General features: G+C 43.7%; 1 protein-coding gene across 3 annotated transcripts in view; it reads right to left on the bottom strand.

Moving 5' to 3' along the window:
- LOC119171960 (cell adhesion molecule 3) overlaps window positions 1–19,866 on the bottom strand; it is a 73,865-nt gene that overhangs the window by 10,911 nt on the left and 43,088 nt on the right. For 2 of the 3 annotated variants that reach the window (XM_037422873.2, XM_075892747.1), the window contains 6 exons: window positions 18,146–18,270; window positions 13,927–14,200; window positions 8,531–8,866; window positions 7,323–7,592; window positions 3,788–4,063; window positions 937–1,115 (listed from right to left, as the gene is read on the bottom strand). In XM_037422873.2, the coding sequence (XP_037278770.2) occupies window positions 937–1,115; window positions 3,788–4,063; window positions 7,323–7,592; window positions 8,531–8,866; window positions 13,927–14,200; window positions 18,146–18,270 (1,460 nt within the window). The remainder of the gene's footprint in view (window positions 1–936; window positions 1,116–3,787; window positions 4,064–7,322; window positions 7,593–8,530; window positions 8,867–13,926; window positions 14,201–18,145; window positions 18,271–19,866) is intronic. The other variant, XM_075892748.1, reaches the window with a different exon arrangement.

Genomic DNA, 19,866 nt, shown 5'->3' with positions numbered 1-19,866 from the left:
GAGCACTATCTTTTATTGTTCAACAACGCACAGAAGAAATCTCTCACGTGCACCACCTTGGAGGTCAAAATGTTATACTCGTTACACACACCAACGGCTACAAGGGACGAACGGGTGTTGCTATAAGGAGCTTCGCCCCTAAAAAAAAAAAAAACAGCTTTACTGACGTGAAGCATGGAGTGGTGAGAAGCATCGGTGCTTCGCATAGGGACCCATCAATAAGAATGAATGAGAGTAGAGCGTCCTCTCATTGCAATTGTGACACTACTGTGTGCGAGTGTGTGTGTGTGTGTTTGTGCTTCTCTTCCTCCCTTTCCCCTCTTTTTTTTTCTTTTGTCTCCCCTTACCCCTTCCCCAGTGCAGGGTAGCAAACCGGATATGTTTTCTGGTTAACCTCCCTGCCTTTCCGCATTAAATTTTCTCTCTCTCTCTCTCTCATTGCAACACGCAATGTCTAGTGCCCGTTGCAGAAACAGAGCTTTTCCTGAATGAATGCACCGGCCTAATTGCCACGTGCTTCACCGTGACGGCGATGACGGGAGACACTTGTGACGGGCTAAGAGGACAGTAGATGCAGATCCCCGCCGCGGTGGTCTAGTGGCTAAGGTACTCGGCTGCTGACCAGCAGGTCGCGGTATGGAATCCCAGCTGCAGCGGCTGCATTTCTGATGGAGGCGGGAATGTAGACTCGAGTGCTCAGATTTGGGTGCATGTTAAAGAACCCCAGGTGGTCGAAATTTCCAGAGCCCTCCACTAAGGCGTCTTTCATAATCATATGATGGTTTTGGGACGTTAAAGTCCACATATCAATCAATCAATCAGTAGATGCCCATGGCCAAAGCGCATGAGGCGTTTTGCACCAAAAAGGCGGCACATTGGCATTCGTGCTCGTGTGTTGCGCAAGTTCTGCCTCTGCCGTCTTGCTGAAGTACTCACACTGTAGTTCCTGGCGATGTAATGGGCGTGCGACGCGTCTCCGGGGTTCAGAAGTACGCGCCTCACGATCCAGTAAGCTCGTGTCGGTGGAGGGTTGGCACAGACTAGCACCGTGATCCTAACAGGCTTGCCCACAATCGCCATCAGGGTTTTGTTCACCGCTCGGACGTCGGGTCGACCTGTACAGAAAAAGATGGCGCGTATTTGAGCAGGTACGATTAGTTTCTAATACAGCTAAACATGCCGACATTAATCAAAATAGATTCTAGCGATCGCCGCTGTTTTGGCTTCGCTTGTGTGTGAGACGCAAGCACGCGATGCTCACAGTGATGACATATTGCCTTCAATAGGCACAAAATGTTTCCGTCAGTTTCATTAATAAAAATCAGCTGCAACAACAGTTAACTTGTTTCAGCAGATTTCACCCCGAACACGTTGGAGCCTCCTTAATCACTATCCTTCAAGAAAGCACGTATATTGTGAAAGTAAAAGAACATTGACACTTCAAGGTGTGATAAGCGCCGGTCATATCATTCATTTGACCTTCATTAGCTCGTTAAACAGGATAATTTGGATGTGCTCTCTGGCCCTGGCCAACATATGCATTGTGTAAAGGCACTAAACACTCGTTGATTCGGTCACTTTTGGCAGCAGCTTGGTTAGTTCTCACGATCCTCAGAGCGCGCCGAGGGTGAAGCGCTGCATTGTGAGACACGAAAACAAAACCGATGTTCACGCACAACCCAATCAAGCTGATTGTTGTCTGCATCGCTATCTTCATTAGTTAGGGACTATGGTTATGTTCACATGCGGATCCAGGACTCAGCAGCTTCAACATAACTCGATGCATCGTGCGCTCAATTCGCTAAATTCAGTGCTGCCGGTTACTGAAGATACTAAACTCAAACCAGGCGGCAGCTGTTGACAGTCTTTTAGTTGTACAAAAATAAGAGATCTTCCTCGTACCGCTGTGGTTGGTATGCTGACACTAAACTCTTTTGCTAGATGCTGATGCATAAACTACCATTTAGCAGGCATTTTACCTGCGTAACAAACACCATCACGTGTGCGTGGTGGTGATGGTGTGGTACTAATAATAAAGTGGTCCTGAGCATCCTTCGCGCTAATTAAACATGCGACTGTGGCACACTGATCACATCGAGAAAGAAACTGAAAGATGAGAAAAGTTGCAGATTTTACATTGATCTTATGCAAAATACTGCAATTGAGCTTATGCAAATATCTTACGTATTCATCAAGAAAATTTAAGTATATTGATGTAACAAGAATCGGTTTTACAGCGAAAGCTGTTATAAGATCAAAGCCCGGGTCACGTGCAGTTGTACACCGCCGCCGCCACTTACGCCGCCGCCGCCGCCTGCATTCGTAACCACATCGCACGAAATTAGAAAAAAAAGAAACCTATGGCCAATGACACCGTGGGGCTAGAACACGGGTTCCAGTATTCTACCACTGAGCCAAACTGGTGCTTAGGACTTGTTCGCAAACTTGTCTTAGGCAAGCTTGATGTCAGACAAGCAATCGCGTTAATATGACCTATAAGGCGTTTTAAAACAGCGAAAGAACAACTAGTCGTCGCACAATGCGAATAACGTAACGAGTGGGTCGTCCAATGCTCCAACCCATTACAAGAACTTGTTCTTGTTCAGCTATCAATTATGGCGCATACCCATTTCAAGCATAATTCCTCATCGCCGTCAGTCACTGCATGAACAATCGGCACGGAAATTTCTCGCAAGTGTTTAGAGGATACCACACTTCTCAGAAGAATGACGAAAAATAGCACAGCGAATGCCGGTATACTACTCTAAAATTTTTAATATTATAACCGTAGTGGGCATCAAAAAGTGTGCTTGCAGCAGTTACCCATTTATTGTTTAGAAAAGGCTCTAAAAGGCCACTCTTCTAGCTTTCGCCGTGATTGTGCTGCGCCTTCCGTACAGGCCTGGCGTTTTTATTGGTTTCTTGATGCTTTGGGTAATCCGGTATAGTTGGTTGATTCGGACATTTTTCCCGGTCCCTTGAAACCAAGTTAAGGTTCCTGGTCCCTTTAAATCCAAGTTTAGCGTTTACCTTAGTGATTAAGATACTAAAGCGTAGAAAATGTTGCCCCTCAATTTAGAGCCGTGCATATGCAACGCAACATAGTTCAAGAACTTTTCAGTAGTTAAGCACAGATGCATCACGCATGGCTATTTTACATTATGTGCTTATTAGTCCCATATTCTCAAAGGATGACTTGTGTTCCACCGAGGCGTATAACTTTAGGACACAAGATATTCTCGGTCGGGAAAGCGTTGGCCCCTGCCTTGATTCCCGAACCAAGAGGACGTTTTCTTTTTCTTGAAAGGATTCCTGAAAAATTCCGAAAATTTTTCAGGAATCCTCGTTCGGTGACCTCTGCGACGTAGCAGTCCCCTAAGTTGATGACGATACTCCTCTCATAAATGATTTCCCTGATTGTGAGCTTCGTCAATGAGTATTTGCCAAAGTCTTATATTAATGACAAACTGTGAAAGTTACAAGGTCTTTTATAAATTCGCATAAGACAACTTGAAAGCCATCTTCTTCATACTTCGTCTTGACTGGAGGACGGGAGGGAGGACGCATTGCTTCCGGGATTCGGGGGAAGTAGAAGCTTTCGGCCCCACTTTTGGCAGTGCCTCCGAGATCTGCCCACGCTTGACCGAACGACGATGCTATGACGTCATAATGTGACGTCATCACTTGGCAAATTTTTGAATAACTCTTGTTCAAACGGGATACAATGGCAGTTTCTCGTTCTCGTTTTTTTTTAGGCATTTAAGACATGTGAACTTGGTAAACGAACCTGATATCGTGAGCAGGATGTTCCTGGTGCGCGCTCGTTCCTCCTTCCATCCGAGGTGGTTTGTTGCCGTGCACTGGTAGCTTCCAGCATCCGAGTACAGCACTGGGTCCAGTAGAAGGGAGCTTTCGGAGGTCATGCTTTCTAGCCGACCCGAGCGCACCCGCGTCCAGCAGTAAGATGGTGGCGGCTTGCCGTCAGCCTTGCAGTCCAGCTGCACGGGCTCACCGAAATCGGCTGACACTTGCGACGGTGGCTGCTCGACTATTTCTGGACCGTCTGCGTTGAACGTTTCCGAGTCCACGTTAAGATGACGAGCACACGATTGTCGCACGGCTACTTAGCACACTTTCTCATACCCACTATTACACAGAATACGCAGACGGGGACTACGAAAAGTGATCTTGAGCTCCAGTTATCTAGAAGTACATGAATAGTTCCCATTCTCTCATTTTAATAGAGGCTTATTCAAAACACAGCCCTCGAATCATTTGCCCTTCCTTCCCACAACTATCCCTATGTGCGACAGCTGGCATCATGCTCGCCTCGGTGGTGCAAAGTGGTTATGGTGCATAGCTGCCAACCCGAAGACAGTGTATTCTATCCCAAGCGCGAGGGTTGCATTTCGGTATAGGCGAAATGCTGGAGAGGCGCATAATGTGCGATGTCAGTGCACCTTAAAAGAACACCGGGTGGTCGAAACTTCTGGAGAATTTCAAAATGGCGACCCTCATAATATCGCAGTCTTGCCAAGCAAAACCCAACAAATGTGGTTCTATCGAAACGCGACAGCATATGTGTTGTGAATGCGTATAAAAAATGGTAAGCTGTTAGCGTGAGCACACACAATAATCTCTTGGTTATGACACTGTGCCAACAAATAGCCAAATAGAGAATGATAGGAGAAGCAAGGAAAGGCAGGGAGGTTAACCAGGTTCACGTATGGTCAGCAACCTTGCACTGAGGCAGAATTCTAAAGGATTGATTGATTGATATGTAAAGTTTAATGTCCCAAAAACCACCATATGATTATGAAAGACGCCGTAGTGGAGGGCTCCGAAAATTTCGACCACCTGGTGTTCTTTAACGTGCACCCAAATCTGAGCACACGAGCCTACAGCATTCCCGCCTCTATGAGAAATGCAGCCGCTGCAGCCGGGATTCGATCCCGTGACCTGCGGGTCAGCAGCTGAGTACCTTAGCCACTAGACCACCGCAGCGAGAATGCTAAAGAAGGCGATAAGAGAGACAGAAAATTATCCAAGGTGTAAACTACGCATTGCCTGTGTAGCTGCAGGCTCCTGTGTAAGTGGCACCGAAGTGCTTGATGTCACAACAACAACAATAATAATATAATAATAATAATAATAATAATAATAATAATAATAATAATAATAATACTTTATACCACTGAGCACATAACTCAAAGATTTTCAGAAGCATAGAAGTGCGCATAGTTGGTACTTGTCAAGTGCTTAAACTGACGTGAAACTAACAAAGTACACACAATGACACTGACAACACGAGCGCATTTTCTTTGTCATGCTGATGCCAGGAAGGTATATGATGGTCAACGCTTTTTCTGTGCATTTCATTGATGCTTAAATTTTAATACATTATTTCGCTTTCTCCTTGTTTCTTGTCGGACAGCAGCCGGCAAACAAGAAAAAATGAGGAAGTTATAAGAAGAAAAGGGAGGAGAACACAAGCTGAGAAGGGCGTTACATGCGCTGTCATTGTCGAGCATTCTAAGCGACAGGGCAACATCTGTCCCACGTCCGACAAAAGACACGCCACCCTGTCGACGCCGACAAAAAATGCAGTTAAGAGCGGAAGCGACGCCCCTTTATACGCCCAACTTTCTCGAATTGTTAAGATGGGCTATATAAGCACGAAGAATTGAAGGAGTGACGGAAAACGGCGTTTCGTTGCTTCATACGAAGAATAAACTGTTAGCTTCTCGACGCGCATTTTTGAGGCAAATGGCCGCCGTAATAACGTCTTTGCTTAGCGAGCTATATTTAGCCGGAGAAAGAGAAGAATGAACAGGTGCGACAGCGGTGGACTGGATTATTAAAAGTTAGTCTCAGCTTCCCCACTTGTTTCGTTTTCTCTCGAAAACTTTGTCAATCAAAGAAAGAGAAGCGCGCCAAGATACGCTGACATAATCCTGAACTCTTTTGTTTTTTGACGGCTGATCGTTTTTTCCCCTTCATTTTCTTGATTATCTGAAAGGAATGAAGGAAGTCTCTCTGGGCTGAGTAGCATATTTCGTTCGTGTCTACAGATGACACTCTCAGTGGAGTGAATGGGCCGGACTCCGCGAAAGAGAAGAAGCTGCCTGAAAAACGCGCTTCAATGGAGGGGAAAGACAAAAGAAAAACAAGCATCAAAAATATAAAAAAAAAACATTTTAGAAACGTGAATGATGTTCCCGTTTCTCGAGAGAGCAGGAATTTTTCTGCATCACACAGCCAGGTATCTAGCGCGTTTCTTTTTTACAACATTTTATGTATTATCCTTCGTGAAAGAGGGTGGCCGGCCGTTATGATGACGATGTTGAGTACAAGGGAGACAACAGTGAATGATTATCTTCTGTATATTACATTAAGTACTTGATATAGTCGTTAACAATATTAGCCCGACCAACCACCGTTCTGCTCCGCAGTATTAAACCCATAGATTCAGTCATGAGTGGGAAAGCCGAAAACTGCCTGTTTACACTCTTCTGTGTATCTGATCAAGACTCCTGTACGTTTCATTTGTGCAAAAGAACAGCAGTTTCAGGCATATCTTCCTTATTTGTTCCCCGAACTGTACTCGAACAGATCTTGCTGACAGACTGCCACACGCAGCCTGCTTCACGCAGCCAAGAAGATTGAGAGTCCAGATGTGTCCACATACTCACACTGATACTGGAAACTGAGCTAGCTTAAATGATGTTACAGTTGGGTTATTGCGGGGGGTACATGGCGAAGATTGCGGACTAAAGAGTACGTATATGGATGAAGAATGTAAGAACAGAAAAGAGCACCACCATGTCTTCGTTTGCTTCGCCGTGTTAGCACATTGGTACACTTGCGTCAGCCTTTCATCAGTTATCCTAAGTGACCCGTGACATTTTTACCTTGATGACACTCGCCGAAAGTCAGTGTAGACAGGCCTGTTTCAAGTCGGTATAACCTTAAAGGGCAAGTCGACAGGCCCCGACTTTTTTTTTTACACCACACAAACAAGCTCGCGCATCTTTCATACGTCTGAACAAACTCCTTCTACGCACGGTGACGTCAATCAGGCGGTCGGTGATGTTGAGTTCATTATTGTTTCTTGAGACCTGGTTTAGACCAATCGACGAGCTGCGCGCTGTGTGACGTTGCCGATCGCCGAGTTGACGTCACTGTGCGTGGAAATGAGGTTGGTCATGCGTATGAAAAATGCGCGAGCTTGTTTGGTAGGTGTAAAAAAAGTCAGAGCCTGTTGACGGGCCCTTTAAGGAACTCCAATGTGCACAAAATGTCTTAGATGACCACGTACTCACATCTCACGTTGAGGTAGTATCCGAATGAGGCGAACATCCCTAGGTGATGGACGGCGGCGCAGCGGTACCAACCGGCATGTTGGCGCTCGATGGCCGAGAAGTTGAGGTATCCGTCTGGACTCTGTGGCACTGGAGGCGGCCCGTCGTCCTTCAGCCATCGTGGCGCGCACGGTGGATTGGCGTCCACGGCACAATGCAGAGACACCGGCATCTTCTCCAGGATCGGGAAACCGAAGCCTGGCTCCCGGGAAATTGAGAAGGACGGCACGTCTTCGAAGAGGGAATACAGACACACTACTCAATGAGCTGTTCGGAGCTGCTGTTTACAGTAGGCAAATCTACTATGATTTCTTGATAAAGTTAGCACGTTCCGGAGTCTCTACTCGCGTGGTACTGATAGTCAATATGGTTCCTTTGTTTTCTCCTGCCAATGTGTCCGAAGGAATTCACATTTGGTAATCTCATTTGGGTCAGTGTGTCATTTTCAGTATGTACGCTTGTACATAATGATCGAGTTTTCTTGGTCAATTCGCTTCGCAGTATCATTCTAAAAAGGTACTACAAGCTGACCACAAACAGAGTAATATATCATAACAAAAATAAAACTGGCAATCCTGTAAGCTTCTGCCTGCACGGGAAGCACGTACTCATTTGGCGACTAGAATTTGCCCCAAGAAGTTGGAGGCCGTAAATCGTGCGTGTATTTTCGGAGCCTCACGCTTGATCTATGCACGCATTAACGCTGTGGCTACTAAAGATCCAGAATTAGTTCATACTTTATTTTGTAATGTTTTATTGCTTGCATGCAAATTAACGAACGCGAAACATAGTTCTACCTTATAGGTTCTCCTCTTCAACGAAGCTTTAGTGTAAGGATCAGTTTGGCTAGTGAGCAGCACATGCTCTCGGTGGCGTTACATCAATTTCATATAATTCAGAGTGGAATTAGTTATAAAACCTTCTTGTAGAGTTTCGCTAGACATTGAAAATGAACGCGGAATCACCGGTTGATCAAGTGAGGCCAAATGTAAGGCCAGGGTGATAAAAAAGTATGTTGAGAGGCAAACTGGTTGCCTGTGCTTTGACACCACACGAAAAGGAATGAAAGAAACTGCGTATTCCTTGAGGTAACTTTCACAAACAGCTGTTTACACAATTCACGAAGCAGCGACGAGCATTGATGAAAGAAAACAATGATGGGCACTCACATAGAACATCTAGAGAGGCGGCCACAGCCGTAGAGGTTGGCCACGACACGTGGTACACGTGGCAGGAAAGCTGGACTCCGTGCAGGTCTCGCGACGCGTTCAGGCTGAGCACACTGCGCGTCGTGTACGAGTCCTCCTGCGGAGAGAACTCCACGAACAACTGGCTGGCCCCGGTCATGTTGGTCTCTCCCAGCATCCAGTGCATGTTTCGAACGGCTGGCACGGCACGGCGCGCCACGCAACCCACTTCCACCTCCTCACGCTCTTGGACGATGACGCGGGAGCCATCTTGCAACCGCTCACCACTCACTGTCAGAAAAGGCTCTTCAGGAGCACCTGCGTAGCATGATTAAGTTTTTCAACGATATTGTGACGGGAACATTGCGCTCATGTGTCCGTGTCAATTATTGCTACCAGTCCACCACGGCCGATTAGTGGTTATCGTGCTCGTATGCTGATCCGAAGGTCAAGATTTACATCCCGGCACGCGCAGTCGCATTTTAGAGGAGGTGAAATGGTGGAAATCCGTGTATAGTGATGTCAGTGCACATAAAGAACACAGATGGTAGAAATTTCTGGAGCCACCCGTTTTGACACTATTTGCCACTCGGCACTTTTGGGAAAACTAAAGTGTTTTGGTATTATTGATGATGCTTATAACTAATTTTACAGTTATCTTACATCACGAAAGCAAAAGGTACTAATTGATGGTTATCTATCCGAACCAACGACTGTTACGTGTCGTGTCGCAAGGGTCCGTATTGGGTACCATTTTATTTGCCTTGTATGTTAATGATTTCCCGCGAATACTATAGTCGTCTAAAGCAGTATGATGATACTCCAATTTTATTGACAGGTAGTCAATTGAAGCCTAACAACATGTTTTGTCTAATGAGCTACTCCTTATTTCAAAGCGGTTTCACGAGAACCAATTGCTACTAAATACAGATAAAACAAAATATATTATTTTTTGGTCAAGATGGAAAAGTCTCGATTACGCCTCAATTGACGTATCACTAAAACAATCAATCGATTGATTGTGTTCCGACTAATAAATATCTAGGTATTATACTTGACAATAACCTTGACTGAAAAGAGCAAATTAACACTGTTTGCAAAAGGTTGTCTTTCAGTTGCTACACTCTGATACGAGCACGTCAAAACTTTGACTTGAATTTGATGCGGACATTATATTTCAGCATATTTCATTGTCACCTCAGCTATTGTTGTGATTCCTGGGGCCTAACGTATACGTCATACCTTACCCCCCTAATCCAATTACCAAAACGAGCTGTGCGTCTGATTGTCCCCGTTTATTGTCCCCGTTACCTTGTCCCCGTTGCGTTATCCTTCGAATACTCTTTTCAGAGACTGCGTATACTGCCATTTACATACAGACGTACGCAGCTACAAGATTGCCTGTTTAGTAAATAAAATAACACGCCTCTTCTCCGCACCATTTTGACGTTTCCGTCACTAAATACGCGACACGCTTGCATTAATGATTTTAACCTTCCTTTATGTTCAAATGTACATGGTGAAAGACTGATACAATTTTCTGATGCTAAGGTTTAGAACAATTTGCCCCTGGAAATAAATGCCATAGAAGTTTTGGCATCTCCTGCAAACGATACTTTGTTGCTAACCACACATTTTCTTGAGATTTTAGGCATTCTTATAATCGTTCTCATGTGTGTTAGCTGTATTAGGTGACCATTGTTTTTTGTTTTTTTTTCTTTTTTGTATATCACTAGATCGCACAAGTATGATGCTTTCACAATTGTTTACTTTTTCCCAAAAAACTGCAATTATGCTATTTTTTGTTAAAATCTTTTTGTATTGGACCCTTCACTAGCCACTTAGGCAATGGGTCCAAATATTTCTGTACGCATTTTTTTATATTATACTGCAATAAAATTCCCCCTTTTGATTTGATTTGACCCTCATAGTCATATTGTGGTTTTGGGACGTGACACCTAAGACATTATTATTATTATTATTATTATTATTATTATTATTATCAGTGGTAACTATACTAGCTCAAAACCAAGAAAAACCCAAAGAACTACGGCACACCTGTTCACCTTTGTAAGGCAGTCGTGCTGGCTGGTTTTCACTCGAACTGAAAGCTTTTTCTGTGGCAAAGTAAATTAGCGTACGTATCAACAGTTAAATATTCGTTGTTACTACGTAAAACATTACATTTGACTGAATAGCGATGCCAGTATCCCTGGTGAATTTTACTGAAACGCTCAAGCTCCCCACCTAGCACCAGCCCCACCGACGTGTCTGTTTACAAAGTCAACAATCTGAAACACACTAGCAGTAGTTCAGAAACAATAAACATTCACAGACATAGATAGCACACTCCAGAGTATTACATAGTACTCTAAATCGATTAAGATCTCTACTTGAAACTGGAGCAGCCTATTGAGCCCCATTGTAGAGAAAACCGCTCTCTAAATGGTCGAACAGTGTTCGAAACACTAGTATACGTACATTTGTGATGATCTGCAAAATGTGAACGAACTCGTTGAGCTTACTGTATTTTTACTTTGTGTGATTTCGAATAAATCGACGTAAATGAGTGTTTGAGTCATCATCAGAGAAATCGATAGCCGAAATTTACTTGTTTTCATCGTTTTGTTTGTTTATGTATAATTTGCTTGTATTATAAGACTTGCATTGGTACGAAATCTGGCTAAATTCAGTCCACTGCAGATTGCACAGGAGTTTACAGCTCTCCTACAACATTTTTTTTTTTGCATAGCCTTTCAAGAACTACGAAATGTATCCCACTTAGTCATAACACTTGTAACGTCAAACATATGTTGAAAGAAAAAATAGCGCCAAATATACTTTACAGTCATCGGATTCACCTTCACTGCAGTGCTAGCGGCAGAGCAGTTGTGGCCTTGACTTTGTGAAACAACCGTCGCAGCTAATTTGAGAAAACACTGGCGAAATGTGAGGCTCGATTTTGTTTTTCAAGTTAGTGCCATGCATGTCCAAGGACTCTCTTCGGAACGAAATGTCTTTGTTAGTAAGCGATTGGGGCTTCTTTTTTTTTTAGGTTTCTTCCAAGTTGGAAGAGCAAACACCTCTCGGTTCCCCTTCTTGTCTTTTTTTTTTATGAATTGAACAAGCACATCTTTCGCAGATCGATGTCTCTGAACAAGAGTTGGGCGAGGCAAAAAAACAAAAAAAAACAAAAAAAAACATAGAAATAAGATGGAATGGAGCTGTCAGCAAACCGTGAATTTGAGCCGTGCAGCGAATTGGCGCCATTCAAATACCGACTGGGTAAACACACTCTTGCCTTTCTCACTTTCAGCTATGCCATATATACTTTTCATTATCTCTATCCAATTAAGCGGATGTGCCACCTCTTGTGCTCTGGCCGACTTTCTCGGAAATGACGTAAAAGCCTTCTCATAACCTAAAGTGTCTGAATAGGTGCAGGAACAGGAATAGTAAACAGAATTCGAAGTACAAAGACGTACTGACGACATAGCGATGTCATGGGGGAAGCCAAAACATTCACTTTCACTTCGAGTAAGCGAACCTCTAGAAACTTTCTCCTCTCTTTCTACAACTATCGGATGAGCAAAAAGCCGATTTGTGCGAGTCCTTTTTTTTTTTCGTTGGAGCTCTACACGGGTTTGTTTACGAGCAATAAAGTGTGTGTTTGCGAACGAGGACGTCTACATGCACACCTAACTTAAAAAAAAAGAAGCTTAAACTTGAGTGAGTTGGTAATGGTTTATATGGGATATGAAAGCCCTTCTGCAGTTTTGAAAAGAACGCTGGCAGACTAAACCCTTGGATTTGTATATCCTTATTGAAGAGCGGAAGCACTACTACGCCATGTTTCCCAAGATCATTCATCGCGTCGCAATGACCTTGAGCCGGCGGGGCGCAAGTCTGGCAGGCGTTACGCCACGCCACGTGGTACTCTGCGAAAAAACGTTGCAACAGCGCTCACTCTAAGCCTCACCGCTGTGGTACCAAGTAACCAGGCGAATGCTTTGAAGAAGCACTTCGTGCGTAATTTTTGCAAAACTAAAGCAATCGTCAATTTCGCACGTGATAACTAGGTTAACAGAACATAAACCTCAATTCATTCATGTGCACTCTTTCCCAGTCCCAAAATTAAAACATGAATCCTATGGTGACCCTTATTTATGATAAATCACTGTTCGTGCTATACCTACTACCATGTCATACCTTGAAAAAAAAAAACTCGTAAACTCTTTAGTCACGTCTCAGTATTTGCTAGCACTCCAGTTAAAAGCATACTACTTTTACTACTTTCGTAGATATGTTTGCTTCTGTGATGCCTGAACGAAAGATCCATGTGAAGTTTAAATATCAAAACAAGTTCAATGAAAATAATTGACGTAATATTTTAAAAGCCTGCCTCGAACTCTAGTAAATGGCGATAGCAGACGTCACTCTGGTTGCTCGTTCTTTGAAACGCGATCGCAGTGCGTGAAACACTGGCCACAAGTTTTTGAAAGTGGTTTTGAGTTTGTAATATAACAAAGCTTCCACGAAGAGAAAATATAATTTAATGTACACAGTCCACTAAAATTTGTTGATGATTGTTTTCCATGATACACCACAATGACAGAATGTATCTAAGTGGCTAAGGTACTCAGCTGCTGTCCCGAAGGTTGCGGGATCAAATCCCGGCTGCGGCAGCTGCATTTCTGATGGAGGTGGAAATGTTGTTGGCTTATGTGCTCAGGTTTGGGTGCACTTTAAACAACCCCAGGTGGTCGAAATTTCCGGAGCCCTCCGCTACTGCGTCTTTCATAATCATATGGTGGTTTTGGGACGTTAAACTCACATATCAATAAATCAGAATGTATCTCCCAGCAAAATGATGCATATGGTAGAGGACATGGTGAAAAGGTGGTGGGTGTTCTTTTTCTAAAGGAACGCAGATGGACACTGACTTAACCGACCCCCAACCCTCCGACTTATGCGCCTAAACGTAAGAATTTAAACCCCTCTTAACCTAGGCGTCTGTGTATAGATGACTACAGTGGAGGGATATCAAAAGAGAACAGCAGTTAACAGCAGCAGCTGCGGCCAGAAGGCGTATTTTCTGGGCCGGAGAAAATTTTTTTTGTGTGCCTGGCGATGTAGTTAACCTCTTTTTTTCCGTCATGCATGGTTCAGAGTGATCAAGTAGACAGAGAGGCACTCTCACTTGCTCAGAGGGCCCTCGATGTTCATCATGCCGCCCATCATGCCTCTAGCGTGCCAACTTCAATATTCAGCGTTATGATGGAAGATAATTCATCGTTACAATGGCTTCTGGTGATGGATGATGGAGAAATTCTCATGCGAGAACGAACACGTCCTCCGTACAGTTAGGTGTCCCTTACCCGTCACGACGAGCTTCAGCACTTTGGTCACTCTCCTGACGGAGTCGTCGTCGGCGAATTCTCGGCACTCCCACAAGCCGTCGTCGGCTCGCGTCACCTGCGTGATGGTGAGCGCCGCAGTGCCGTCACGAGAGATGTTCCACTGGCGACGGCTGCCTGTGGCCCCGGAGCCCAGGTCGAGAACCACGGGGTGACCATTGCGCATCCACTGCACGCTGCGTCCGGGAGTCTCCAGGAAGCACGGGATGCTGAGGCTTTCGCCGGGGTTCACTACCTATAGTAGCCGCGAGGTTTAGAAAGAGAGTTCTTGTTATGAGTAAAGGTGTTTCAGTATCTACAAGTGAACATAGCTTTGTACTTCGCTTACGTATGTTGGGAATGCTACAAGTAGGAATATTATTATTATTATTATTATTATTATTATTATTATTAATAATAATATTATTATTATTATTATTATTATTATTATTATTATTATTATTATTATTATTATTATTATTATTATTATTATTATTATTATTATTATATCTTTGCTTATATCTTCCCTAACATCTACCACGCACCAGGAGACTTGAATGAGGGTAATAAATAAAGAAGATTAAAAAAAGAAAAAAAGCAGTTAAGGCGTACGTAGGTATACAATATACCGAAGTCTATGATTAGGACACAAATTTGACCGTACGGATCACAGAAAAAGTTGGCGAGTCACGTATGGAACTTCATGAGCGGACGCCGGAACGTCAGAGTTGTTTAAAGTGGTGTAGCTAATAAGTGGTTCGCGACAATGTTTTTTTTTGTTGTTTTTTGAGCCGCACTATATTTTAATTGCTGTTAGAGTGATCGTTTCATATAATGATGTGTTCGTGTACAGTACTTAAAATATAATGTTATCGCATATTTCGATATATAAGGATACCTATGAATATAAATTCGATGAGGTAAGGAGGTGGGAAAGTTAGATAAGGCCGTAATGGAGTTAGAAGTTGTATGCACTTCACATGCATCAGTTTTAACAATGATTTAACGCATAAAACATTGTTTGCAGCAGTGTATACGCTGTTGAAATCTCGTCTCTCCACGGTGTAAGCATCTCGAGCACGTGTTTCAAGGTTCGTTTCAGTAAGTGCTCGCCCTTACACTTTTAGAATATCTCTCACGTCACGGTCGACTTGCAACCTGTTTACCACCTACACTTTCTTATGTTTCAAGCAGCCCGCGTACCCTTTCTTTTTTTTTTTAGATACTCGTAGACGCAGTCGGAGGCGTGCTCTCTTGAGGGGTGTTGGAATCTATAGAAAAAGAGCAAATGCGCCGTTTTTGCCTCGTCTTTTCTTTCGAATACATTTTGTTTGGTTGTGTACGTGCTTCTTCTGCACATAGAACTGAAGTTATCACCTACTATGCAGGTATTCTTTTTGAAGTGCTGTGTGGGGCTGCATCGCACAAACATGCCGGTATTTTCTGACAGCACACTGCGCGTGACGAGTGGCGTATCTTATATCATAGCGCATACCACTATAGCTAAAACACCATGTATACGCGCGAGCTATATCCGTGTTCTCGTGCAGAAACCAGAAACGATGGGGCAATATATGACGCCAGATATATGCGAGACAAGAAGAGAGCCGAGTGAATTAGGAAACAAACCGGGGTTAAGGATATCATCATCATCATCATCATCATCATCATCATCATCATCAGCCTGACTACGTCCACTGCAGGACAAAGGCCTCTCCCATGTTCCGCCAGTTAACCCTGTCCTGTGCTTGCTGCTACCAATTTACACCCGCAAACTTCTTAATCTCATCTGCCCACCTAACCTTCTGTCTCCCCCTAACCCGCTTTCCTTTTCTGGGAATCCAGTTAGTTACCCTTAACGACCAGCGGTTATCCTATCTACGCGCTACATTTTTGGCCCATGTCCATTTCTTCTTCTTGAGTTCAGCGATGATATCCTTAACCCCCGTTTGTTCCCTAATCCACTCTGCTCTCTTCTTGTCTCTTAAGGTTACACCTACCATTTTTCTTTCCATTGCTCGCTGCGTCGTCCTCAATTTAAGCTGAACCCTCTTTGTAAGTCTCCAGGTTTCTGCTCCGTAGCTAAGTACCGGCAAGATACACCTGTTATATACCTTTCTCTTGTGGGATAGTGGCAATCTACCTGCCATAATTTGAGAGTGCTTGCCAAATGTGCTCCACCCCATTCTTATTCTTCTAGTTACTTCAACCTCGTGGTTCGGCTCCGCGGTTATTACCTGCCCTAAGTAGACATAGTCTTTTACAACTTGAAGTGCACTATTACCTATCGCAAAGCGCTGCTCTTTTCCGAGGTTGTTGTACATTACTTTCGTTTTCTGCAGATTCATTTTAAGACCTACCTTTCTGCTATCCTTGTCTAACTCCGTAATCATGAGTTGCGATTCGTCCCCTGAGTTACTCAGCAATGCAATGTCATCGGCGAAGCGCAGGTTACTAAGGTACTCTCCATTAACTCTTATCCCTAACTGTTCCCATTCTAGGCTTCTGAAAACCTCCTGTAAGCACGCGGTAAATAGCATTGGGCAGATTGTATCACCCTGCCTTACACCCTTCTTGATTGGTATTCTGTTGCTTTCTTTATGAAGCACTATGTTAGCAGTTGATCCCCTGTAGATTTCTTCCAGGATGTTTATATATACTTCATCGACGCCCTGATTCCGCAGTGTCTGCATGACGGCTGATATTTCTACTGAATCAAACGCCTTCTCGTAATCTATGAAGGCTATGTATAGTGGCTGGTTATATTCTGAGCATTTCTCTATTACCTGATTGATAGTATGAATGTGGTCGATTGTACTCGGATATCATAGGATATCAAAGATATCATAGTTGAAACCAAGAAGAGGAAATGGACATGGACTGGGCGTGTAGCACGTGGACAGGATAACCACTAGTCATTAACGGTAACTAACTGAATTCCTAGAAAACGCAAGCGGGTTAGGGGAAGACAAAAGGTTAGGTGGGCAGATGAGATTAAGAAATTTGCGGGTATAAATTGGCAGCAGCAAGCAAAGGACCGAGTTGACTGGCGGAACACGGGAGAGGTTATTTTCCTGCAGTGAACGTAGTCAGGCTAATGATGCTGATGATATACGTGGTGGTTGTGCTGCGGGGTGAAATGAAAGCCGGTGACGAAAGATGAAATTCGCGGTGATTGCCGTTACCTAACTCTGACGCCACGGTCCAATACAAAGACAAATACGTGGGCTGCATGTGTATGGGGTAAAACAAAAGTAAATTGTCCTGGTTATTACGCTTCTTATCAGGTTTATTGTTGTACACAGATGTTGGACCATGTGCATTACAACCACTCCAACATTCAATGCAGCTTAAAGGCTGAGCCTTGATTGAGTGCATAACTAACTTTACAGCTGTATTGGCCGCCATTGTGGTCTGGCGAGTATGGTACTGGACTGCTGACCCGGATGTCACGGGGCGAAATTCCAGCCATGTTGGCCGCATTTCAATGTAAGCGAAAGGCTTGAATCCCATTTACTTATACTTAAGCGCGTTCAAGAACACACATGTGGTTCACATCCTTGGAGCCCTCTACTATACAGCGTCCTTCATCATCACATCCAGGTTTTGAGCGTACAGCCTCAATCAATATTATAATATCATCATTAATATTACATAGTAATATTGATTCTCATAAAAGCAATAGATCACAGTTATCATGCAGTCGTTGCGAGTAACAGAAAAGAAGTAGAGTCACCGTTCTGAGCAAAAATACAAGCAAGAACAGGGCTCGACCGAAGGTAAAGTGTGCAGACACTTCCGAGTGTGAATACTCTCAAGGATATATCTCAATAAGCGTATGCGCTGCGAATGTTTCGAACGATAAAACACGGCCATTCCGACAGAGGGCTGCCAGGACATTACTGCTGTTCTGGTGGACTATAGACATGCGCGTGCTCTTCTAGCACCTTCCAGCGATCACTGTTATCCTTGCTACTGAACAGCAGTTGTAGTGTGCATGGGTTGTGCTTTCACTTTGTTTTATTTTTATTGTTCCAGTCTCAAAAATGACACTATCTCGCAGGGTAGGACAGTGGAAATGATTTTTATTCTGTTTAACCACTCTGAATTTTCTACAACTTAGTATAGCTCACTCTCACCCCCAATTCTTTGCGGACTACAGATTCCTGACATCATAATTTCTTTTTTTCTTTTCACTTACCTTCTCCGGTGGCTCGACGTTATTTGCAGTCACACCTCCTGAGCCAGGCGCAGCTGTTACCGACACCGAGAGAACGGTACAGATCACAGCGGTCAGCAGGGCTTCTGTAGTTCCTTGTGCTGATGCTGAAACCAAGGGCGAGAAACAAACAAAAACAGCTGGTATTGATGATGGAAGAAATCAAGATGAAAACCAAATTGAATTTTTTTAGTGTTCGAGTCAATCAATATATCAACCAATCAATAAATTAATTAATCGATCAAATTTTGTTCTCGCCTTAAACAATAAGGTGTCCAAGCGGAAACTAGAAGACCAGAAGGAAAAAATAGATTTACGACGCTTGAATACGCTCTGGCCACCCGTAGAACGGTGCTTCACAATTTTAGCCAGTAAATAAAGGAACCAAAACGTTCCAGCCAGGTGTTAAAAAGGTGTGTGTCCTAAACTAACACACATGGAGTTTTTCAGTATAGCACGAAACAGAGTAATCGCGTGATAGTGCGTGGTATGCTAGCGTGAATAAATTTTACGCGAAGACCCAAGCATTCAAGATGGCATGGAAGTACGATCAGACTCTCCATCATTCACCCCGTGGATATGCTGCCATTTTTTTTTCGTAAACACTCAGATAAAATTGCCAATTATCCGTGTTTGCGGAAACAAACTGAAGAGCTTCCTTTATGATAAACTAAGGTAGATTATGTACACTTGCTTTGTCAAGCCCCTGTAAGTACCGCAGGTGCGCTCGTATGCGAACTCGATATGATCATAATCCTAACGTCAACATTCAACTGCAGCACCACTATTTTGTGGATTGTTAAAGGAGGGTTCCTCAGAAGTGCTTAACACATACAACGCGACTATACACAGAAACACAAAGAATACACAGAAATGCAAAGTCGGTGCCTCTGCTACCACGGTTCAAATTGCGAAGCGTGCAGTACAAAAAAAAAAAAAACTCAACGCCTCCGTGCCGTAATCACCACACTGTAGTGGAATAATACGAAGCGCCCACTGTTGCTGAAGATTACCCGTGTTCGCATCGCGGAAAGTGCTGCCCCGAGAAACGCTGCATAAGCTAACGGCATAATGAGTTCTGGGGCTTATGTTGGGGCAAAACAACGCGCACAACTATACAGTAGCCAAAACAAGCGCAAGTACACCACATTACCGTGGTTAGCACGCCGAAATTAGGATTTGGGTTTTCTCCCTGCGATCTCAGACCGGGGCAAAACACCGCTTCTGCTTGTTTAGAGCAGCTCAGAGATTTCATTTTGTTTGTTGGTACGATGTGTATTCTTTTGGTGGCTTTTACTGCAGAGCCTCGCATTCCAGCCTGAATCGGGGTCAAAAGGATGAGAAGCCAACGATATTTACTTGGTGTCTGTTGGCACCAAACGTTCCAGGATTGCCATCCATGCTCAGTTTCATTTCAGTGAAAGTGCCTGTCTTTCTTTCTTCTTTTAGATTGTGGTAATGTGCTCAGATTCTTCACGGTATGGGCCTAATTGTTACAGCGAAAAGCGAAATCACCTGTGTAGAAACCTTGTGTTGGACTTTGTCTACTTCTATTGATTGTACTCGCATACGAAAGAATCTATGTTGGCTTTCATGTCACGTTTCTTTAAGTGATGAGGGAGGGAGTTGGTGAGTGAGAGATAAACAAACAATGTATTTTATCATACATCTTTTTATACGATGGAAGTAACGTAGTATGCTCC

The sequence above is a fragment of the Rhipicephalus microplus genome, chromosome 4, assembly GCF_043290135.1.
Source record: "Rhipicephalus microplus isolate Deutch F79 chromosome 4, USDA_Rmic, whole genome shotgun sequence".
Classification (NCBI taxonomy): domain Eukaryota; kingdom Metazoa; phylum Arthropoda; class Arachnida; order Ixodida; family Ixodidae; genus Rhipicephalus; species Rhipicephalus microplus.
This window is presented reverse-complemented; position numbering and strand designations above follow the sequence as displayed.